Raw genomic sequence first — 25,209 nt, 5'->3', positions numbered from 1 at the left:
ATTTAAAAAATTTGATACTTTTGCCTCGGCTGAGGCTGCTTTTGGGAGAATGGTTCTTCAAGCAGTGGTACCTTCCGTTTAGGTTCCCTGTCTTGTCCCTCCCTTATCATCCGTGTACTCTAGCTTTGGTATTTTTTCCCACAAGTAAGGAGGATGATCCGTGGACTCATCGTGTCTTTAAAAAGAAAATGTATGCTTACCTGATAAGTTTGTTTCTTTTTAGACACGATGAGTCCACGGCCCGCCCTGTTATTTTAAGACAGGTTGTTAATTTTTAGAGACTTCAGACACCTGCACCTTGGCTTTTCCTTTCTCTTCCTAACTTCGGTCGAATGACCTGGAGTGGGAGGGAAGGGAGGAGTTATTTAACAGCTCTGCTGTGGTGTTCTTTGCCGCCTCCTGCTGACCAGGAGGTGAATTCCCACAAGTAAGGATGATGTTCCGTGGATTCATCGTGTCTAAAAAGAAACAAATTTATCAGGGTAGCATAAATTTTCTTTTTCTGCCTACCGTTTGCTTGTAAACTCCTACCCACCTCTACTTCATGATTTTCTATTCTATGATTCTCTATATGCATCTCCCAAGCGCCTTCCCGACAGTATTGCGCATGCCCCAATCACCGATTAATATTACTAATGCGTATGCGACATTTTCTGATCGCATTCACCAATGCGTTACTTGCCGTTTGCAACATACTATTCTGTTTGCAACATATTATTGTTGTTCTACTGTTTTTTTTTCGACTTCAAGATGTTACGCATGCACAAAACGGGAGTCCAAGACAGAATTATAGAGATGCACAGTTTAAGTAGGAGGATGGTGACGTAGATAGACGGCTGCCTAACGGCCAGAATCTCAATTGATTGCTTGAAGAACGTGATCTTGAAAAGAAAAAAAAGGGTTGTTTTGGATATGAAGAAAATATGTATATTAAAAAGCGATAATTTCATTTCACTGGGATTTCATAAGATGACTGAAGCTCATCATTTTCGACATAGTTTTGAATTCAAGTTAGAGATACCGGTAACTTGACCTTCACTTTAAGAACAAGGCCTCTATGGATCGGCTACCTGGTCCTCCTTACATACTTTTTCAAAATTTTACAAGTTTGATGTTTTTGCTTCGACTGAAGCAGCTTTCGGAGGAAAAGTTTTGCAGGCTGTGGTGCCCTCAGAATAAGGGTCTGCCTCTTACTTTTTGTTCTCTCCGGTTATTCATTGTGTCCTCTGGAGCTTGGGTATAGTTTTTCCAAAAGTAATGAATGAAGCCGTGGACTTCTCCCTATCTTAGGAAGGAAAACATAATTTGATTACCAGATAAATTCCTTCCCTTCCGGATAGGGAGAGTCCACGGCCCCTGCACGTTTTTTCTCGTCTATGGGCGGTCCCCTTTTTATTCTTCTGGCACCATTTATACCCTAATGTTTCTCCTACTTTTCCTTGTTCTCTCGGCAGAATGACTGGGGTTATAAAGGAAGTAGTGGGAGGGATATTTAAGCCTTTGGCTGGGGTGTCTTTGCCGCCTCCTGGTGGCCAGGTGTTGGATTTCCCAACACTTTCTGGAAGGAAAGGAATTTATCTGGTAAGCATAAATTATGTTTTTTTCTCTGTTGATGTAGCTATTTCTCCTCTCTCTTCAGATAAGAAATAACAAAAAAACAGCAATATTGGTTAAAGAAATTAATCCAAAAAAGAAGCTCTTCCTGGTATACAGACCAAACACAGGAAAACAGCTGAAACTGGAGACTTTAGCAGACTTGAAAAAGAAATACAAGAAGGTGTGTTCACTTTAGTGGAAACTAGAAGAGATTACATTCTCAATCATTGCACTTTTGCTCACTTAAAATGTTGAATTTTGGGTTTCCTTTCTGCAGGTAACTTCTGAGGATGCTTTGCCTCACTGGAAGGAACAATACACCTCGTCTGCTGAAATATGTACTCATGCTTATTGGTGTGTATAGCTTTCTTATCTACTATCTTCCCCCCCCCCCTAAAAAAAAAAAGGTCCTTAAAGGTCTGCCCATCATGGAAATGTATATACATAATCTTCCTGTAGAAAACTATGAAACAAGGTCACACTTATTTTTGGCTTAAAGGGACATCAAATCCAAATTTCTTCCCCCCCCCCCCCCCCCCCATGATTCAGATAAAACGTAATTTTAAACCACATTACATTTTCCTTTTGTTTAATTTTTGTTCTTGGTATACTTTGAAAGGAGACTTAGATAGGCTCAGGAGCTGCCGATTGGTGACTGCACATATATACCTCCATGTTAATGGCTCACCCATCTCATTCTGCTAACTCCCAGTAGTGCATTGCTTCTGCTTCAACAAAGAATACCAAGACAATTAAGCAAATTGGATAATATAAGTAACTTGAAAGGTTGTTTAAAATTGTATTCTCAATCTGAATCATGAAAGGAAAAATGTTGTTTAATGTCCCTTTTTAAATGGTTTACTATGTACTAATTCTTTCCTAAGGCTTGGAGAGTCCACAAATCATTCTAATTACTAGTGAGATATGCACTCCTGGCCATCAGGAGGAGGCAAAGAGCACCCCAGCAGAGCTGTTAAGTGTGACTTCCCTTACCCATAACCCCCAGTCATTCTCTTTGCCTCTGTCAAGGGAAGATGTGCCAAGATGTTGTCTGAAGATATTTAATCCTTTTTAATAAGTACTTTTCCCTGCAAGCAAGGATTAGGGGCTGTGCTGTGTCCATGTCAATATCTTTAAGAGTAATGGTGGCTTTTAGCAGTTGGAAGGCGGCAATGTTGTCTTTGCTTTACTTCTAACATTATTGCTACCCCTATTATAGAAAGCCAGGGTTGGTTACTCTGTTTCTTTTTCTACAGTTCCACGGCAGAAGAGAAGGTATCTGCTACACCTTAGAAGTTCCCTGCTGGACAGCAGGAGCCACAGGTAAGTGCTTCTTTTCTAGGTTTTGAAGGTACCAGCACTCTAAGGGTTAATTCCCTTGTGGTTTTTAATTATTGGGACTTCTTTATTTTTCATCAGAGATAGGGATGTATATGGGGGCACTGCATTTAAAGAGGCTGACAGCATTTAATCTTGGGCTTGAGAGATGTGAGATATTTCTATCTATAGCTCAGTGGTTGGAATCCCAGAGGTCTAGGTTTGTATACACTTTATTGGGGGATAGTCATTAGTTTGTACCGTGTTCTCTCTATCGGGTTCTTGTGAAGCGCGGCTATTCACCCATAAGGGTTTCAAGGCACTGAGGGTTGCAGTTCAGTCGAAGAGCCAGGTCTTGAGGTCCTTTCTGAACTTAGTTAAGGCAGTAGCTTGTCTGAGGTGCAGCGGGAGGGTGTTCCAAGTCTTGGCTGCCAGGTGAGAGAAGGATCTGCCTCCCGCTGTGGTTTTCCTGATGCTGGGGATAACTGCGAGGGCTTGGTCGGCCGATCAAAGCTGTCTGGCGGGGGTGTAGAAGGTAACGCGGTGGTTCATGTATTCGGGACCGATGTTGTGGAGGGCCTTGAATGCATGGGTGAGAAGCTCGAGGGTTATTCTTTTGTTGATGGGGAGCCAGTGCAGGTCCCACAGGTGTTTGGTGATGTGGCATTGGCGAGGGATGTTGAGGATGAGTCTGGCCGAGGCATTCTGGATGTGCTGGAGTCTCTTTTGGAGCTTGATGGTGGAGCCGGGGTAGAGTGCGTTGCCATAGTCCAGTCGGCGGCTGACAAGGGCGTGGGTGACAGTCTTCCTGGTCTCGGTTGGGATCCATTTGAAGATCTTTCACAGCAGGTGGAGTGTGTGGAAGCATGCAGTGGATACGGCGTTGATTTGTCGGTCCATGGAGGGCGATGAGTCCAGGATGATGCCTAGATTTCGTGCATGGTCGGTGGGGGTTGGAGGGTGTCCGAGGGCTGTGGCCACACCAGGAGTTATTCCAGGCGGATGTGGTGGGACCGAGGAGGACTTCTGTCTTGTCTGCGTTTAGCTTTAGGCAGTTGTAGCTCATCCAGGGGGTGACTGCTGTGAGCCCTTCGTGGAAGTTTCTCTTGACGGTGGTGGGTTCACTGGTGAGTGAGATGATTAGCTGGCTGTCGTCGGCGTAGGAGACTATGTTGAGGTTGTCATCGGGCGATGGCGGCTGAGTGGGGCTCAGTGAAGAGCCTTGGGGTACACCGCAGCTGATCTCTGTGGGCTTGGAGGTGAAGGGTGGGAGTCTAAATTTCTGGGTTCTGCCGGTGAGGTAGGTGATCCATTTCAGGGCTTTGTCACGTATGTCGGCGTCGTGTAGACGGGTGAGGTGGGAGACGGTGTTGAATGCTGCTCAGAAGTCTAGGAGGATGAGGGCGGCGGTCTCTCCTCGGTCGAGTAGGGCGTAGATGTCGTCTGGCGGGGAGGAGGGCGGTTTCGGTGCTGTGGTTGCTGTTGATGGAGCAGTTGATGGTGCTGAAGAGCCCGGGGGCGATGGTGTAACCCGCTTTGTTGAATATATGATGCAGGCATGGGTTCCGAGGGTGCTTAGGAGTGGATTGATCTCATGATTCTGATGGTGTCCTCTGTGGTGAGGGGGCTCCAGATAATCCGTGGGGTTTATGCAGTGGTGTATTTGGGTGAGGTGGCGGTGGTGGGTGAGTTCTGGGGTGCAAAGCTGTCATAGATGTCGACGATCTTGCTGTGGAGGTACGTCGCAAGGTTATTGCAGAGGTCCTGGGAGTGCGGGATGTCATTGGTATCGCTGTTGGGATTGGAGAATTCCTTGATGACACTGAATAGCTCCTTGCTGTTGTGGACGTTGGCGTTGATTTTGTCTTTGATGGCTGTCTTTTTAGTGGTTTTGATGAGGTGGTGGTGGGTAGTGTGATGGCTTATTTGTAGGCCATTCTATTTGCAGGGGTCTTGATGGATCTCCAGGTCCTTTCCAATCGCCTGCAGTGGCGTTAGGAGTCCTGGAGGGCCGGGGTGAACCAACTCGCTTTGTTGGCGGTTGGACGGTTTCTTGAGGGGGCAAGGGTGTTGGCGCAGTCTGTGAGCCAGTGGTGAAGGTTGTGAGCGTTGGAGTTGCCGTCTGTGGAGGTATCTGGGGGGGTGGGGGACTTGTTCAGGGTTGAGTACAGTTGGTCTTGGGTGGTGATTCTGCGGGGCAGGTGGTGCTGCCGGAGGTGTGTGGTGGGTTTGTTTAAGGAAAAGTGTATGCAATGGTGGTCGGTCCAATGGAGTTCGGTGATGTGGTTGCCTGCAGAGAAGATAGGGTCGAGGGTGTGTCCGGCTAAGTGGGTTGGAGTTGACGAGTTGCTTCAGTCCGATTTTTCCAAGAGGTTGGGGTTGTCTAGGTGGAAGTTGAGGTCATCAAGCAGGATGTAGTCTGTTGAGGCGAGGGCGTGAGATGAGGTCAGTGATGGAGTCGTCGCAGAAGGCAGGACGAGGTCCGGGAGGTCTGCAGATAAGGGTGCCGCGGAGGGTGGTGTTGGGACTGACCTGGATCTTGAAGTGTAGGTGTTCCAAGCCTGGTGAGTGGTAGTCGGAGCTGGTTGTGACGTGGAGGGAGTGTTTGTGGACGATGGCGATTGCTGGAAATTTTTTTTCGCCATTTGTGGTGGAGCAGTCTCTTTTAGTTGCGGTCACGTGACCGTTCCTCCACACTTTCGCTTTTCGGAGTGGGTGGACGTTCTTTAGTCTCTCTCAAGACTATCTTCTGTGCGGCTATCGTAGTGTGCTTTCAGTGCACATTTTCGACTCCTGACTACACGGTTTCAGCTACAATCGTGGGAGATCCAGGATAGCTAGTGGGTGCACTCTTCTGGTTCAGGAGGTGGTAAGTCTTTCGCAGAGCTGAGGTATTACAGTGCAGGTTTTTTATTTTATTCAAAGAGTTATACAGAGTGTATATTTTTCAGGGCAATATGTTTATTTTGCTAATTTCTTGTGGGGGGCCAATTTGTTCTTAGTTATGGATACTAATGAAGAAAGTGGATCTTTTGAGGAATGTTCATTTTGCTTGGAGACTAATGTTTCTCCTGTGCAGTTTTGCTCCTCCTGCTTAAATAGAACTTTATTGTTTAAAGATGAGATTTCTCTCTCAGCCTTCTGTCTCAGGATAATGTTGTCCTAGCAATGCCTCAGCTTTCCCATCAAACTTCCCAAGCTTCACATGCAGTGCCCTCCGGTTCCTCTCAACCTTCTGGGGTTATGTTTTTGTTTTCTCCAACATAGGTGTGTCCGGTCCACGGCGTCATCCTTACTTGTGGGATATTCTCTTCCCCAACAGGAAATGGCAAAGAGCCCAGCAAAGCTGGTCACATGATCCCTCCTAGGCTCCGCCTACCCCAGTCATTCTCTTTGCCGTTGTACAGGCAACATCTCCACGGAGATGGCTTAGAGTTTTTTAGTGTTTAACTGTAGTTTTTATTATTCAATCAAGAGTTTGTTATTTTAAAATAGTGCTGGTATGTACTATTTACTCTGAAACAGAAAAGAGATGAAGATTTCTGTTTGTATGAGGAAAATGATTTTAGCAACCGTTACTAAAATCCATGGCTGTTCCACACAGGACTGTTGAGAGGAATTAACTTCAGTTGGGGGAACAGTGTGCAGTCTTTTGCTGCTTGAGGTATGACACATTCTAACAAGACGATGTAATGCTGGAAGCTGTCATTTTCCCTATGGGATCCGGTAAGCCATTTTTATTCACACAGTAAATAGGGGCTTCACAAGGGCTTATTAAGACTGTAGTCATTTTCTGGGCTAAATCGATCATATTTACACATATTTAGCCTTGAGGAATCATTTAATCTGGGTATTTTTTGTAAAATAATATCGGCAGGCACTGTTTTAGACACTTTATTCTATTGGGGCTTTCCCTAATCATAGTCAGAGCCTCATTTTCGCGCCGGTATGGCGCACTTGTTTTTGAGAACAGCATGACATGCAGCTGCATGTGTGTGGAGCTCTGATACATAGAAAAGTCTTTCTGAAGGCATTATTTGGTATCGTATTCCCCTTTGGGCTTGGTTGGGTCTCAGCAAAGCAGATTCCAGGGACTGTAAAGGGGTTATTTTAAGGGTTAAAGCTTCCAAATTTGGTGTGCAATACTTTTAAGGCTTTAAGACACTGTGGTGAAATTTTGGTGAATTTTGAACAATTCCTTCATACTTTTTCGCAATTGCAGTAATAAAGTGTGTTCAGTTTAAAATTTAAAGTGATAGTAACGGTTTTATTTTAAAACTTTTTTGGGCTTTATCATGTTTATGCCTGTTTAACATGTCTGAACTACCGGATAGATTGTGTTCTGACTGTGGGGAAGCCAAGGTTCCTTTTCATTTAAATAGATGTGATTTATGTCATAATAAATTTAGTAAAAATGATGCCCAAGATGATTCCTCAAGTGAGGGGAGTAAGCATGGTACTGCATCATCCCCTCCTTCGTCTACACCAGTTTTGCCCATACAGGAGGCCCCTAGTACATCTAGCGTGCCAATACTCCTTACTATGCAACAATTAACGGCTGTAATGGATAATTCTATCAAAAACATTTTAGCCAATATGCCCACTTATCAGCGAAAGCGCGACTGCTCTGTTTTAGAAAATACTGAAGAGCATGAGGCCGCTGATGATATTGTTTCTGAAGGGCCCCTACACCAGTCTGAGGGGGCCAGGGAGGTTTTGTCTGAGGGAGAAATTTCAGATTCAGGAAAAATTTCTCAACAAGCTGAACCTGATGTGATTACTTTTAAATTTAAGTTGGAACATCTCCGCGCTCTGCTTAAGGAGGTGTTATCCAATTTGGATGATTGCGATTATCTGGTCATTCCAGAAACACTATGTAAAATGGACAAGTTCCTAGAGGCCCCGGGGCCCCCCGAAGCTTTTCCTATACTCAAGCGGGTGGCGTACATTGTTAATAAAGAATGGGACAGGCCCGGTGTACCTTTCGTACCTCCCCCCATATTTAAAAAATTGTTTCCTATAGTCAACCCTAGAAAGGACTTATGGCAGACAGTCCCCAAGGTCGAGGGGGCGGTTTCTACTCTAAACAAGCGCACCACTATACCCATAGAAGATAGTTGTGCTTTCCAAGATCCTATGGATAAAAAATTAGAAGGTTTGCAAAAAAAGATGTTTGTTCAGCAAGGTTACCTTCTACAACCAATTGCATGCATTGTCCCTGTCACTACAGCCGCGTGTTTCTGGTGCGATGAGCTAGAAAAGGCGATTATTAGTAATTCTTCTTCTTATGAGGAGATTATGGACAGAATTCGTGCTCTTAAATTGGCTAATTCTTTCACCCTAGACGCCACCTTGCAATTGGCTAGATTAGCGGCGAAAAATTCTGGGTTTGCTATTGTGGCGCGCAGAGCGCTTTGGTTAAAATCTTGGTCAGCGGATGCGTCTTCCAAGAACAAATTGTTTGACATTCCTTTCAAGGGGAAAACACTGTTTGGCCCTGACTTGAAAGAGTTTATCTCTATCACTGGGGGCAAGGGCCACGCCCTTCCTCAGAATAGGTCTTTCAAGGCCAAAAATAAACCTAATTTTCGTCCCTTTCGCAGAAACGGACCAGCCCCAAGTGCTACGTCCTCTAAGCAGGAGGGTAATACTTCTCAAGCCAATCCAGCCTGGAGACCAAGGCAAGGCTGGAACAAAGGAAAGCAGGCCAAGAAACCTGCCACTGCTCCCAAGACAGCATGAGATGCGGGCCCCCGATCCGGGACCGGATTTGGTGGGGGGCAGACTCTCTCTCTTCACTCAGGCTTGGGCAAGAGATGTTCTGGATCCTTGGGCGCTAGAAATAGTCTTCCAAGGTTATCTTCTGGAAGTGATTCATCCTGTTCCATTAAAAGAACGAGGGATGGGGTTCTACTCCAATCTGTTCGTAGTTCCCAAAAAAGAGGGAACGTTCAGACCAATCTTAGGTCTCAAGATCCTAAACAAGTTTCTCAAGGTTCCATCGTCCAAAATGGAAACCATTCGAACAATCCTTCCATCCAGGTAGGTCAATTCTTGACCACGGTGGATTTAAAGGATGCGTATCTACATATTCCTGTCCACAAGGAACATCATCGGTTCCTAAGGTTCGCATTCCTGGACAAGCATTACCAGTTCGTGGCGCTTCCTTTCGGATTAGCCACTGTTCCAAGGATTTTCACAAAGGTACTAGGGTCCCTTCTGGCGGTGCTAAGACCAAGGGGCATTGCTGTAGTACCTTACTTGGACGACATTCTGATTCAAGCGTCGTCCCTTCCTCAAGCAAAGGCTCACACGGACATAGTCCTGGCCTTTCTCAGATCTCACGGATGGTAAGTGAACGTGGAAAAGAGTTCTCTATCTCCGTCGACAAGAGTTCCCTTCTTGGGAACAATAATAGACTCCTTAGAAATGAGGATTTTTCTGACAGAGACCAGAAAAACAAAACTTCTAAACTCTTGTCGGATACTTCCTTCCGTTCCTCTTCCTTCCATAGCACAGTGCATGGAAGTGATAGGTTTGATGGTAGCGGCAATGGACATAGTTCCTTTTGCGCGCATTCATCTAAGACCATTTCAATTGTGTATGCTCAGTCAGTGGAATGGGGACTATACAGACTTGTCTCCGAAGATACAAGTAAATCAGAGGACCAGAGACTCACTCCGTTGGTGGCTGTCCCTGGACAACCTGTCGCAAGGGGTGACCTCCCGCAGACCAGAGTGGGTCATTGTCACGACCGACGCCAGTCTGATGGGCTGGGGCGCGGTCTGGGGATCCCTGAAAGCTCAGGGTCTTTGGTCTCGGGAAGAATCTCTTCTACCGATAAATATTCTGGAACTGAGAGCGATATTCAATGCTCTCAAGGCTTGGCCTCAGCTAGCGAGGGCCAAGTTCATACGGTTTCAATCAGACAACATGACGACTGTTGCGTACATCAACCATCAGGGGGGAACAAGGAGTTCCCTGGCGATGGAAGAAGTGACCAAAATCATTCAATGGGCGGAGACTCGCTCCTGCCACCTGTCTGCAATCCACATCCCAGGAGTGGAAACTTGGGAAGCGGATTTTCTGATTCGTCAGACATTGCATCCGGGGGTGTGGGAACTCCATCCGGAAATCTTTGCCCAAATCACTCAACTGTGGGGCATTCCAGACATGGATCTGATGGCCTCTCGTTAGAACTTCAAGGTTCCTTGCTACGGGTCCAGATCCAGGGATCCCAAGGCGACTCTAGTAGATGCACTAGTAGCACCTTGGACCTTCAACCTAGCTTATGTATTCCCGCCGTTTCCTCTCATCCCCAGGCTGGTAGCCAGGATCAATCAGGAGAGGGCGTAGGTGATCTTGATAGCTCCTGCGTAACCACGCAGGACTTGGTAGGCAGATCTGGTGAATATGTCATCGGCTTCACCATGGAAGCTACCTTTGAGACGAGACCTTCTTGTTCAAGGTCCGTTCGAACATCCGAATCTGGTCCTACTCCAGCTGACTGCTTGGAGATTGAACGCTTGATCTTATCAAAGCGAGGGTTCTCAGATTCTGTTATTGATATTCTTGTTCAGGCCAGAAAGCCTGTAACTAGAAAAATTTACCACAAAATATGGAAAAAATATATCTGTTGGTGTGAATCTAAAGGATTCCCTTGGGACAAGGTAAAGATTCCTAGGATTCTATCCTTTCTTCAAGAAGGATTGGAGAAAGGATTATCTGCAAGTTCCTTGAAGGGACAGATTTCTGCCTTGTCTGTGTTACTTCACAAAGAGCTGGCAGCTGTGCCAGATGTTCAAGCCTTTGTTCAGGCTCTGGTTAGAATCAAGCCTGTTTACAAACCTTTGACTCCTCCTTGGAGTCTCAACTTAGTTCTTTCAGTTCTTCAGGGGGTTCCGTTTGAACCCTTACATTCCGTTGATATTAAGTTATTATCTTGGAAAGTTTTGTTTTTGGCTGCAATTTCTTCCGCTAGAAGAGTTTCAGAATTATCTGCTCTGCAGTGTTCTCCTCCTTATCTGGTGTTCCATGCAGATAAGGTGGTTTTACGTACTAAACCTGGTTTTCTTCCAAAAGTTGTTTCTAACAAAAACATTAACCAGGAGATGGTCGTGCCTTCTTTGTGTCCGAAACCAGTTTCGAAGAAGGAACGTTTGTTGCACAATTTGAATGTTGTTCGCGCTCTAAAATTCTATTTAGATGCTACAAAGGATTTTAGACAAACATCTTCCTTGTTTGTTGTTTATTCTGGTAACAGGAGAGGTCAAAAAGCAACTTCTACCTCTCTCTCTTTTTGGATTAAAAGCATCATCAGATTGGCTTACGAGACTGCCGGACGGCAGCCTCCTGAAAGAATCACAGCTCATTCCACTAGGGCTGTGGCTTCCACATGGGCCTTCAAGAACGAGGCTTCTGTTGATCAGATATGTAGGGCAGCGACTTGGTCTTCACTGCACACTTTTACCAAATTTTACAAGTTTGATACTTTTGCTTCTTCTGAGGCTATTTTTTGGGAGAAAGGTTTTGCAAACCGTGGTGCCTTCCATTTAGGTGACCTGATTTGCTCCCTCCCTTCATCCGTGTCCTAAAGCTTTGGTATTGGTTCCCACAAGTAAGGATGACGCCGTGGACCGGACACACCTATGTTGGAGAAAACAGAATTTATGTTTACCTGATAAATTACTTTCTCCAACGGTGTGTCCGGTCCACGGCCCGCCCTGGTTTTTTAATCAGGTCTGATGATTTATTTTCTTTAACTACAGTCACCACGGTATCGTATGGTTTCTCCTATGCAAATATTCCTCCTTAACGTCGGTCGAATGACTGGGGTAGGCGGAGCCTAGGAGGGATCATGTGACCAGCTTTGCTGGGCTCTTTGCCATTTCCTGTTGGGGAAGAGAATATCCCACAAGTAAGGATGACGCCGTGGACCGGACACACCGTTGGAGAAAGTAATTTATCAGGTAAACATAAATTCTGTTTTTTTTTACCTGGGGATTTTGCTGCGCAGATAACTTCTGCGGTTTCAGCAGCTTTTACGAAGGTGGCTAGTAAGCGCAAGAAGAAATCGAAATTTCTTTCATGTTATTGGCAAGAGTCCATGAGCTAGTGACGTATGGGATATACAATCCTACCAGGAGAGGCAAAGTTTTCCAATCCTCAAAATGCCTATAAATACACCCCTCACCACACCCACAATTCAGTTTTACAAACTTTCTCCTATGGAGGTGGTGAAGTAAGTTTGTGCTAAGATTTCTACGTTGATATACGCTTCTCAGAATTTTGAAGCCCGATTCCTCTCAGAGTACAGTGAATGTCAGAGGGATGTGAAGGGAGTATCACCTATTGAATGCAATGGTTTTCCTCACGGAGGATCTATTTCATAGGTTCTCTGTTATCGGTCGTAGAGATTCATCTGCTACCTCCCTTTTCAGATCAACGATATACTCTCTTATTCCATTACCTCTACTGATAAGTTTCAGTACTTGTTTGGCTATCTGCTATATGTGGATGGGTGTCTCTTGGTAAGTATGTTTTCATTACTTAAGACACTCTCAGCTATGGGTTTGGCATATATGGTATATATGGATGTTAATAAGGGTTCTGACTTTGCTAAGGCTGCGTTAGTTTGTCCCAGTTATCAGATAAGGATGGTACCTCTGTGTCTTCTGAAGGAGAATTGTCAGATTTTGATACTGTGGTGCTAATTCTGCAGATTCAGAGGAGATTAATTTCAGATTTAAGTCAGAACACCTCAATACTTTTAAAGGAGGTTCTTGCTACTTTGAAAGAATCTGACTCGTCTGTCCTGGAGAATCCAAAGAGGTCTAGTAATCTTAATAGGGTATATAATGAACCCTCGTCTGTGGATGTGTTTCCGGTTCCAGACTGTATGGCAGATATCTCAGGAATGGGATAAACCTGGGATTTATTTTTCCCTGTCCCCTGTTTTTTAAAAGATGTTCCCTGTCGCTGACTCTATTTGTGACTTGTGGCGCACAATGCCCAAGGTAGAGGGAGCTATATCTACTCTTGCCAAGAGAACTACTATTCCTATTGAAGATAGTTTTTCTTTCAAGGATCCCATGGATAAGAAGTTTGTGTCTTTTTTGAAGAAAATGTATATTCATCAGGGATTGCAGTGGTAGCCTGTTTCTAGTATTGCTACAGTTGCGGTTGCAGCATCTTATTGGTGCGATGACTAATCTCATCTTAGAGGAGACTATAGAGGAGATCCAAGACAGGATCAAGACTCTAAAGTTAGCTATTGCCTTTATTTGTGATGCTAACATGCAAGTTCTTAGGCTGGGAGCTAAGATTTCCGGTTTCACTTTTTTAGCTTGCAGAGCTCTGTGGTTAAAATCTTGGTCTGCAGATGTAACCTCCAAATCTAAGCTTTTATCTTTGCCTTATAAGGGTAAAACCTTGTTTTGTCCGGGTTTGGCTAAAAAAATTACAGGTGGAAAGGGCGCTTTCCTAACTCAGGATAAAAAGAATAGACCTAAGGATCGACAGAATTCTAATTTCCTTTCGTAACTTTAAGGGACAAAAGTCTTCCTCCTCCTCTTCCAAGCCGGATCAGTCCAAGTCTTCTTGAAGGTCTAATCAGCCATGGAATAAAGGAAAGCAAGCCAAGCAACCTTCCGCTGAATATAAATCGGCATAAACGGACCGTCCCCGATCCTGTATTGGATAAAGTGGGGGCAGACTCTTTTTTTTTTTTTTTTTTTTTTCGGCAGGCTTGAATATGCGATGTCCCAGATTCTTGGGCCGAAGACAGTGTCCCACGGTTACAGAGTAGGATTCAAATCCTGTCCTCCCAGGGGTAGATTCCACCTGTCAAGGTTATCTGTGGACCGGATAAAGAGAGAGGCCTTCTTAAAGGGACTGTTCACCCCCAAATTTTCTCCCCTTTAAATTATTCCCAATGATCCATTTTACCTGCTAGAGTGTATTAAATTGTATACAAGTAGCTCCTTTACTCCTATTTCACCATTTAAAATGGCTGATTTAGCCTGTGGTATAGCCACCTATACTGAAAGTTTTGATAATGGAGTATGTGCTATTGACAAGCCTAAGTAAACACAGCCAGCAGAAGAAATTAGTCTCAGTGGGATGCAGGATAGTTAAGTAATACAATGATAATTTTCCATTGTTTTCTCTATGTATTAAAGGGACCGTCAAGTAAAAAAAAAACCTCATGATTTAAATAGGGCATGCCATTTTAAACAACTTTCCAATTTACTTTTATTACCAATTTTGCTTTGTTCTTTTGGTATTCTTAGTTGAAAGCTAAACCTAGGAGGTTCGTATGCTAATTTCTTAGACATTGAAGGCCGCCTCTAATCTGAAATCATTTAGACAGTTTTTCACCACTACAGGACGTTAGTTCATTTGTTTCACATAGATAACATTGAGCTCAGGCACATGAAGCTCCTAGGAGTCAGCACTGATTGGCTAAAAATGCAAATCTGTCAAAAGAACTGAAATAAGGGGGTAGTTTGCAAAGGCTTAGATACAAGGTAATCACAGAGGTAAAAAGTATATTATTATAACTGTGTTGGTTATGCAAAACTGGGGAAAGGGTAATAAAGGGATTATCTACCTTTTTTAAACAACAACAATTGTGGTGTTTACTGTCCCTTTTAAGCTTTGGTGTTCCAGACAAATATAAGGAAGCAAGTGTCTACTAAAAGTTAAAACATAATGAGATCTGATATTACCTTTAAGTACAACCCATCGTAATAGTCTGTGGTTTCAAAGCACAAAACCAGCTACTTCATATACACAAATAAACCTGAAAATGCAATTTGTCAAATATTTTATACTGGTGGTATAACAAGTCATTTAAAATACATTAATATTTTTTTCTCTTTCTTTCTTTCTCGTTTCTCTTCTCCCCCTGCTCCATATTAGTTTTAAAGCCATAGAAGAATAGAAAAACTTAGAATAATCTCGTGGAATGTGGGAGGGATTTCTACCCCTATCAAGCGAAAAGCTATTCTGACCCAATTAAGAAAACTCCAAACGGACATAGGGTTTATCCAAGAAATGCATCTTAACCCAGAAGAATCTTGTAAACTTAAAGTTTCTTGGGTCAGAGACGTATTTTATTCACCTAGCATCGGTAAAAAAGGGGTGTGGCTATTCTAATTGGGAAAAGGATTCAGCTTGAGGTGGTGCACTGCGAGCCCGATCCGGAGGGAAGATATGTTCTGCTAAAAGTAAAAATTGCCCAGGAAATGTACACGCTATGTAACATTTATGGTCCCAACATTTTTGATCCAGAATTTTGGTATAAAATCCAATCTAAACTTCTTTTGTATAGTCAAGGGCACTTAATTATGGGAGGGGATTTTAATATGGTGCCGCAGTGCCCGTTAGATAGACTTCGAGAAACTATGAAACAGAAAAAACAGAAAAAGGATAATCTAGAATATAACATGTTCAAGAAAATAAAACAAAATTTAGCACTACGTGATATTTGGAGAAGTCAGAATCCGGATACACAGGAATTTACCTGTCTCTCAAAAGCGCACAAGACCCTCTCCCGAATTGATCTATTTTTAGTAGATGAGCGATTGGGATCCTTAATGGTGCAGGCGGGAATCAATCCTATCTCAATATCAGACCACGCCCCGATTACTCTGGATATTCAGTTTAAACAACTGAAACCTAAATCTTTGCGGTTTTATTTTCCATGGTATCTAGCAACTGACATGAAGTTCAAAACTTGTCTTAGGTCCAAGTTTGAAGAATTTCTGCGGTTTAATTCTTACTACATAGATCGCCCCGACCTGTTCTGGGAGACCGCTAAGGCGGTCCTCAGAGGCGAAATTTTGGCTTATAATATAGCTCTATCTAAGAAATTGAAACTAAGAGAAAAGGAAATATATAAAACATTATCTAACTCGTACAATAAATATCTGCTGCACAAAAGCCCCCTAAACTGGGCTAAATATGTGCAAGCAAAAGAAGCTAGGGATACATTTATTTTGGCTCAACAAGCGCAAAAAGATTTAAAAATCCAAGCCAAACTTTACAGATATGGGAATAAATCTGGAAAGATGTTGGCTAAAATGGTTAAGAACGAGAAAAAGCAATCTGACATTGAAGAACTCCATCACAAGGGCGAGCGAATTCGGAATCCCGACAAAATCGTATCTGCATTAGTGGAATACTATCAAGATATATATTCCTGTAAAGGAAGCGATAGTAGAAAATCTGCAGAGTTCTGGAATAAGATCACCAGCCCCTCAATTACAGACAATTGTATCAGTAACCTTAACTCCCCTATCTCGGTCCAGGAAGTAGCTAATGTGATCACTAGGCTTCCTAGTAATAAAGCGGCAGGTCCAGATGGACTACCTAATGAATTTTATAAGATATTATCCGCAGAAATCTCTCCTTATTTAACAAATTTATATAATGACATCTATATTAACGGTAATCCAGTCACATCTTCATTCTCCTCTTCCTATACGACTCTAATACTTAAGGGAGGGAAGGACCCGACGCTAAAAGAATCCTATAGGCCGATAGCCTTACTCAATTCAGATTATAAGATTCTAACTTCTCTTTTAGCCACCAGATTACAGTTAATTCTCCCAAAAGTAATACATACAGATCAAGCTGGATTTCTAAACAAACGAAACTCCTCGGCTAAAATCAGGGAGGTATTAGTCGCGCTAGAATACTTTGGAAAAACTTCCTTGCCCAGAGGGGGGAGAGAGGAATCACTCGAAGCATCGGATATGGCTATTCTTTCCATTGACGCCGAAAAAGCGTTTGACTCTGTCACCTTTAAACACCTAAATACATCTTTGCTGAAGTTTGGAATCAAGGGTAAATTCCCTGAATTTATAGAGAACCTATACAACCACTCGGCTACAAGTCTGATAGTCAATGGAACTGTATCCTCTCCAATAATTTTGGAGAGAGGAACACGTCAGGGTTGTCCTCTCTCCCCACTTCTGTTTGATGTCGCCATCGAGCCCCTAGCAATCATGATAAGACAAAGCTTGGAAGGTATAAAGATTATGAATCATGAGTTGAAAATCGGTTTATATGCAGATGACGTTCTGTTGTATTTGTCAAATACTAAAATTAATATCCCTAAACTCATGCAGATAATTGACCAATTTGGTACCTTCTCAGGATACAAAATTAATGCATCTAAATCAGAAATTTTATGGATTAGGAGGAACATTGATTCTTGTACAGATAACCCATTTAAAATAGTAACAGACTCATTTAAATATTTAGGGATAAATATCCCGGTGAATTCTAGTGATTTATATGAATTTAACATACCCCCAATTATAAAGCAAATTCGGGAAAAACTCAGACTATGGCAAAGTCTTCCATTATCACTTTCGGGGAGAGTAGCACTCTTTAAAATGGTCCTCCTCCCAAAACTTTTATGCATACTTCAGAACGTTCCAGTAATTCTTTTTGAAAAAGATGTCCGGCTGATCAATAGCTTAATTAGACAATTCCTCTGGCAAGGGAAAAGAGCAGAGTTCGGAGGCTTGGCGCTTCCAGACATTAGAGCGTACAATCTCAGTTTCCTGGCACGAATAGCATCTGGTTGGGTTTTGTCTAAGGACTACATTTTAAATAATGATCTTGAAATTAATATGTTTGACCCATACCTTCCTTTAGCACTTTTACACTCTCCCCCTAAAGAGCTACCACCAGAGATTAAGAGATTTAAAACAATTTCTAACCCTATTAAGGCTTGGTGGAAGATATCAAAGCTTCTTTCAATTAACACTAAGGTCTCGAACTATCTCCCCCTCATAGGCAACCCAAAATTCCAACCTGGGCTATATTCTGAGGTTTTCCGTAGATGGCACAAGAATGGCCTAAACAAATTATCCCTACTGATAGATGGGGATAGAAAATCTATTAAAACATTTGAAGAGTTGAGTGGAATTTAATTTACCTAATAAGGATTTCTTCGCCTATCTGCAGATAAGGCACTTTCTTTTTGAAATAACTAGAGAAGTAAGATGGTGCTGGAAGCTGGGTAACTTGGAAAATTGGTTTAAACTTATGGGAACTGGCCAGATGTCTATTTCATTGTGTTATCGTCTACTTGGTATTCACAGGGGAACCTTAACTTTGGCAAGGCTAGTGTCAACATGGATCTCACTTTCAGATCCGAACATGGTGGATTCAAAAATTCTTCAACACTCTATAAGGAAAGTGGCAAGGATAACTCTCTCAGCTACTTGGCGGGAAGCGCATATTAAATTGCTTCACAGAGCATACTTCACTCCGGATAAGGGCCGTAGGGTATATAACTTAGATTTTGACAAATGTCCTAAGTGCTCATTTCCAGCAGCTGACCTTGAACATATGTTCTGGTCTTGTCCAAAAATTAGAAACTTATGGCGCAAGGTAGAATATTGGTTGAATAGGGTGTTGAAAATTCCCCCAGTGACCTTGTCTTTATATCAGATTATATTATGCATTGACAACTTAAACAGACACCACCCTAATGATAAGCTGGTAGCTATGTCTATTTTAGCTACCAGATACTTAATATGCAAGAAATGGAAAATGCGTTCTGTACCCAGTGTCTCGGAAATTCAGAGCTGTCTGAAAAAACAGTGCCTACTAGAACAAAAGGATACAAACATAGACAATGAACATGACATAAGGAATTTTTTCAATAAATGGTCTGTGTATATTAAAACACTGCCTGAAACTGAAATGGAATATATGATTTTTCCATTTCAGAATTTTGAATTAGTCCTTTTAGGCATATGGTAGATGGAGCAGGGAGAGAGATGGTCATTCCTTCTTTATATAATTTTTTTTTTTTTATTGTATAAATTATATTTTAATTCCGAGGTGGGGATATTGTAGGGGGGAAAGGGAAGAAAAGGGAAAGAAAATGCCAACATAAGGCGAATCAAGATAATTATTTCTTCTTTGATTTAGACTATAATGATAGTAAACCTTCCTTGAGGAGGATTTTGTGTTTGAAGTTATTCAATAAGTCTTGATTTGTTAAAATTGTCTGAAATATCAGAAGACAGTAATTCTTTTTGTTTTATCATTCTTGTAACTGTTATGACTTCTGCTTGTAGCATTGTATAATACTGCCTTTGTTGGTTAATAAACAATATTGGGAAAAAAAAATACATTAATATAAAAACAAATTTACAGCGTACTGTCCCTTTTAAACTGCGTAAAGGACCTATCTTTCCTGGGGGTGATTGTTCCAGTTTCTCTAGAGGAACAGAGTTTAGGATTCTATTCAAATCTATTTGTAGTTCCAAAAAAGGAACTACATACTGGACCTGAAGTGTCAACCAATTTCTCAGGGTTCCGTCCTAAATGGAGACCATTCATTCCATTCTTCCTTTGGTTCCAGAGGGTCAGTTCATAACGACCATAGACCTGAAGGACGCGTATCTTCATGTTCCCATTCACAGGGATCATTGTCCAGAAAGGCAAACCTCAGATATTGATAAAAAAAAATTCAAGTTTGTTGCCCTTCCTTTTGGCCTTGCTACAGCTCCCATAATTTTTACAAAGGTTCTGGGGGCTCTTCTGGCAGTGGTCAGGTCCCATGGAATTGCGGTGGCACCTTATCTGGATGACATCTTAGTTCAAGCGCCATCTTTTCATCTAGCATAATCTACAGAGATGTTGTCTATTGTACGTTCCCACGGGTGGAAAGTGAATCTGGCAAAGAGAAGTTCCCTTGTACCAGATACAAGGATGTGTTTCTTAGGAACAATTATAGATTCCCTGTCCATGAAGATTTTTCTCTCTCTCTCTCTGTTGCTCTCTCTTCCCCGCCCCCCCCCCCCCCTCTCTCCGGGTACATGCTTCCTGAGGCCTTCCTGGTTGAAGGCCTGTTGGCTGGAGAGCAGTTTGGGGCTCTTTAAAATCACAGGGCCTTGTGGACTCCGGAGGAGTCCGCTCTTTCAATAAACTTTTGGAGTTGCGAGCAATCTTCAATGCTTTGATAGCCTGGCCGCAAATAGCTTTGGTCCGATTTATCAACCACCAGGGAGGAACTCTTGAGTTCCTTGGCTATGAAGGAGGTGACTCGCATTCTGCAGTCTCACAATTGCCATCTCTCTGCCATCCACATACCGGGGGTGGACAATTGGGAAGCGGATTTTCTGAGCAGGCAGACTTTTCATCCGGGAGAGTGGGCTCTCCACCCAGATATTTTCACAATAACTCAGGTGGGGGGTTCCGGAGTTGGATCTGATGGCGTCTCCTCAATGACAAGCTTCCAAAGTGCGGTTCAAAATCAAGAGACCCTCAAGCCGTTCTGATAGATGCTCTGGTGGTTTCTTGGAACTTCAATCTAGCATACCTGTTTCCTCAGTTTGCACTAATTCTACAAGTAATAGCTTGCATCAAGCAGAAAGAGAGCATCTGATTCTAATGGCTCCTGCATGACCTCGCAGGATCTGGTGACAATGTCATCTCTTCCGCCTTGGAGGTTACCTGTGAGGAAGGACCTTCTACTTTAGGGTCCTTCCTTCATCCAAATCTGGATTCTCTGAAGCTGCTTGGAGATTGAACGTTTAGTTTTGGCTAGACGTGGCTTCTCTGGGAAGTCATAGATACTATGCTTTAGGCTCATAAACTAGTTACTTGCAAAATTTGCCATAAGATATGGCACAAATACCTTCATTGGTGTGATTCAAAGGATTTCTCTTGGAACAAAGTAAGAGTTCCTCGAATTTTGGCTTTTCTTTAGGAGGGCCCGGAGAAAGGTTTCAGTCAGTACTCTGAAGGGGGTCAGGTTTCTGCACTGTCCTTTTGCATAAATGTCTGGCACATCTGTTAGACGTGTTCAGTGTTTTGTTCAGGCCTTGGTCAGAATCAGGCCTGTGTTTAAACCTGTTGCTCCTCCTTGGAGCCTTAATCTTGTTAAAGATTGTTTTGCAGCAGGCTCAGTTTGAGACGATGCATTCTGTTGATATTAAGTTACTATCATGAAAGGTCTTCTTTCTTATTGCTATTTCTTCCGCACGCAGAGTTTCCGAACTTTCGACTTTGCATTGCGATTCCCCTTACCTTATTTTTCATGCTGATCAGGCGGTCCTACTTACTAAGCTGGAGTTTCTCCCTAAGGTAGTGTCGGATTGCAATATTAATCAGGAAATTGTTGTTCCTCCTTTTTGTCCTAATCCTTTTTCACAAAAGGAAAGTCTTTTGCATAACTTGGATGATGTGCGAGCTCTGAAATTTTACCTTCAAGCAACTAAGTTTTCGGCAGACTTCTGCCATGTTTGTTTTCTCTGGAAAGCTTAGGGGTCAGAAGGCAACTTTTACTACTCTTTCTCTCTGGTTGAGAAGTGTTATTCCGTTAGCTTATGAGACAGCTGGACAGCAGCCTCCTGAGAGAATTACGGCTCATTCCACTAGAGTTGTTTCATCTTCCTGAGCTTTCAAAAATGAAGCTTCGGTGGAGCAAATTTGCAAGGCAGCCACATGGTCCTCTATACATATTTTTTTTCCAAATTCTACAAATTTGATACTTTTGCCTCAGCTGAGGCTTCTTTTGGGAGAAAAGTTCTTCAAGCAGTGATGCCTTCAGTTTAGGTCCGCCTGTCTTGTTCTCCCTCCATTCCTTCATTCTGTGTCCTCTAGCTTGGGTATTGGTTCCCACTAGTAATTAGAATGATTTGTGGACTCTCCATGCCTTAGGAAAGAAAACAAAATGTATGCTTGCCTAATAAATTTATTTCCAGGCATGGAGAGTCCATGACCCGGCAGTTTTTTTTGTTAAAATCTCAAGCACCTCTATACCTTGTTTTCTCTTTTTCCATTTTTCCTTCGGCCGAATGACTGATGGGTTATGGATAAGGGAAGTGATACTTAACAGCTCTGGCCAGGAGTGAATCTCGCACTAGTAATTAGAATGATTTGTTGACTCTCCATGCCTGGAAATAAATACATTTATCAGGTAAGCATAGATTTTGTTTTATGTGGAAAAAATTCAAGTAAGTTGTAAAAGGACAGATGTAGGTGGACTTAACTTTAATAAAAATAAAATTTAATATGACCGAACATTTTTCTAATTTCTGTTTTTATTGTTGTTTTTGTAGGAGAGGTAATTGTAAGAAGGCAAGCCTAGGTTTAATCTGTGAAATTGGGTTGCGCTGCCGGACATACTACGTTTTATGTGGATCTGTCCTAAGTGTATGGACTAAGGTAGAAGGTGTTCTGGCATCTGTAAGTGGCACAAATGTAAAGATGCAAATAGTTAGACTAAGAACTGAAGATGGACAAAGGATTGTTGGTAAGTGTCTCTCCATGTACAATAGTACTTACGCTTTTAAGTTTCACACTGTACAAGTTGTTGACTTTTTTTTTTTTTTTACAACAATTAATACTTTGTGTGTTTTATTGACTTCCTCAATTACCTTTGGTCTGATCATCAAGTGATGTAATAAGTGAATACATTTAAATATTTTTAGCTTTCTATGCATCAGAAGTGTCTGCTACAATAAGTTTTCTGATTTAGAAACTTGTATCTGCCATTAGTGACATTTTCCCAAACCCAGAGGTTGCTGTACATTCCTTATGGTGTCCTTTCCCTTTTGACATAGTAGCAATTTCCTATAATTGCAGTTGGTTGGATGCAGAATAGATTTATCTTTCATTGAAATATCCTTTCTTCTACATTGTCTATTTACATATTTAATGCAATGTCACTAGTATAATTATCAGATTATTGAGAAATTATTATTTTGCACTTACAGCATTTTCTTCGTGTTAACAGGTTTAATCATTCCTGCAAATTGTGTGTTTTCACTTGTGAATCTGCTGTCCACGTCAGACCAGTCTCAGCAGATTGCAGTACAACAGCAGCAGATGTGGCAGCAACTTCACCCTCAGAGTATCAGCAACTTTAGTGCCCTGTAGAGTGAAAAGGCCCGTGGAGATGTGGGAGAGGCTGCTGGAGCATAACTGCATACAAATCAGGGACAGATTCCAAAGAGCTCAGACAACTTGTGCATACCTGCTTGCTCAGTTCTGTTACAAGTCAGGACTTTGAGCACTTGCAGATGTTCTGGTGGGAATCCACAAGTTCCTTAAAGTGGCACATCGTTTTTTTACTTTTTTGTGCTTCCCATCTTTTCCCTCTCCTAATTATTTATTTTTATTTTTTTAAATAAATATTACACTCCGTGCTGGGTAGATATATTTTTTATTCATGCAGCAGAGTGTTTAGATCCTTCACCGTGTCTTCATTTTCTTAATTTTCAATACAGTGCTCAGGGTTTAACTTGGTAGTCGACCATTGTTTTTTTGGGGGGGAGTTTTCCCTAAATGCATGTACTTGGAAGGTATGATGCATAAACATGTGTGTGTGTGTATATAGGTTATTTTCCTTCACCTGTGTAATCTTAAGGATGCATGCGTTTGTTAATGCACTGTATTTAAAAAGATAAAGGTATATTTGTGTTCCACTCACTTTTTTTAATTTAAAGCAGTGCATGTTTCTGGGAGCATGAATAGAAAGGCTTTAAAAAACTTATTGCAAGACAAGAACATAGACCTTCATCACCCTTAATACTTTATCTGCTATTTACGTTAAATGTGTGTTCTCTTCTCTGCCATGTGGAAATTTTGAACACACTGACTCTCAAAACTGGAGCGGAAAAATCCCAAAGTTTCACATGTATAGATGCAATTTTTCTAATGTACTGCAGAAAAGGGCTTGTTCCCCCCCCCTGTTTTTTTTTTTTTTTCTTCTTCTTCTTCTTTACAGGAACAAAACAAATGCATCCCATCTTCCCTGAGAATTGCTTATTGTAATTTAATAGACCTTATTTCACTGGTAAGAGACAGATCTTGAGTTGTATGCTGTGTTATGTAGATCACTCAAGACTCCCTGCTGTTTGTGTTGTTTTGCCTTCTCTGTAACTTGAATACCATTCAATATGTTGTAAGACATTGTAGAGTTTATCTTGAGCTGTTTAAAATTGTAATGTACAAATGTGAATAGTTACTTATCTATATAATATGGGTAAGGCTTTTTTTGCCTCCAATAGTAGATGTTTATAAGGATGTGAAAAGGACAAAGTTTCTTTTCTTGCTTGCACAGGTTGCACTATTGAACGTTTTGAGACTGTATAAACCTGTTTAAATCTACTCTGCAAGGTCTGAACATCTTGTGGAGAACAAATAAAAGTTATTGTATTAACAAGGACAATATTGTTTGAATCCTTTTCTAAAGGAGTTTGAAGATCCATCTCAAGAAAAACTTAACTTTTCTGCATCAAAATATGATTAGCTTTTTTATTTTTTAATAAAACACTTGACATACAATAAAATATACAGTCGGGAATGTTGTTCTTTTTCATGCCAAAAATGATTTAAGCCTCTGTTTTAACATGAAACTTGCCAGATATTAATGCTTACAGCTGAATTTGCTTTACTCATTGGGTGATTCAGACAACACCAAAGACAATTTTTAGTTAAGACATGTCTGACAAGAAGTCTTAGGTTTATTTTTTATTTTACAAGGCCCTTGGTGAAATGCATGCTGAGACGTTCCTGCTAACTACGGTATTCATCAGTAGTCACATACAGTATTTAAAGCTGCCTCAACTGAGACATATTACAACTCACACTGACACCTACATCTCTAAAGTTAAATTGCTATTTTCTTTATAAATGGAAAGAGTCCACAGCTGCATTCATGGGAAATAAGAACCTGGCCACCAAGAGGCGGCAAAGACACCCCAGCCAAAGACTTAAATACTCGTCACTCCTCCCCCAGTTATTCTTTGCCTTTCGTCCCAGGAGGTTGGCAGAGAAGTGTCAAGTTTGTTTTAGTCTCTTATGGAGGGTAGTACTCTTCGACATGGGACGGGAGTTTTAAGTAATCCTGTCAGTCTCTCAGTGAGGACTTGGATGAAAGTTAGTCTGGAGATGCAGGAAGAGTTTTTCTGTGAAACCATCCCGACTCATTTTAACAACTCCAGAAGCAATCAGCGTTGTCTAACTTCGCGTCGCTGCCTGCTTTCTTCTCTCAAGTTCATGGCGGAGGCAAGGCTACTATTCGTCACACTTGAAGGGCCATGTTCCTGTTCAATGGCGTACATTCCTGTAAGATAGTACATTCATGAAGAAGTAAAATGAAACGAACGCAGTTGTTCCTGCGAACTCACATGAAAAATACAGGGTCTCAGTGGGACTGTTTAAGTATCTTGAAATCAAGGGTTAATATCTCCTGAGGGGGATTATTGAACGGGGGGGGGGTTTAATCATGTTTGTTATGTTATTCAATCTGCT

General features: G+C 42.0%; 1 protein-coding gene across 1 annotated transcript in view; it reads left to right on the top strand.

Moving 5' to 3' along the window:
- Positions 1 to 24,124, top strand: part of LOC128643510 (protein strawberry notch homolog 1) — a gene marked incomplete at its 5' end in the record, with an annotated part of 92,521 nt that extends 68,397 nt beyond the window's left edge. Inside the window, 4 exons of the mRNA XM_053696356.1 lie at positions 1,640 to 1,777; positions 1,874 to 1,950; positions 22,011 to 22,204; positions 22,688 to 24,124. Coding sequence (XP_053552331.1) covers positions 1,640 to 1,777; positions 1,874 to 1,950; positions 22,011 to 22,204; positions 22,688 to 22,830 — 552 coding nt within the window. The remainder of the gene's footprint in view (positions 1 to 1,639; positions 1,778 to 1,873; positions 1,951 to 22,010; positions 22,205 to 22,687) is intronic.
- Positions 24,125 to 25,209: the final 1,085 nt, after the last annotated feature.

Source organism: Bombina bombina, unplaced genomic scaffold (assembly GCF_027579735.1).
Source record: "Bombina bombina isolate aBomBom1 unplaced genomic scaffold, aBomBom1.pri scaffold_860, whole genome shotgun sequence".
Classification (NCBI taxonomy): domain Eukaryota; kingdom Metazoa; phylum Chordata; class Amphibia; order Anura; family Bombinatoridae; genus Bombina; species Bombina bombina.
This window is presented reverse-complemented; position numbering and strand designations above follow the sequence as displayed.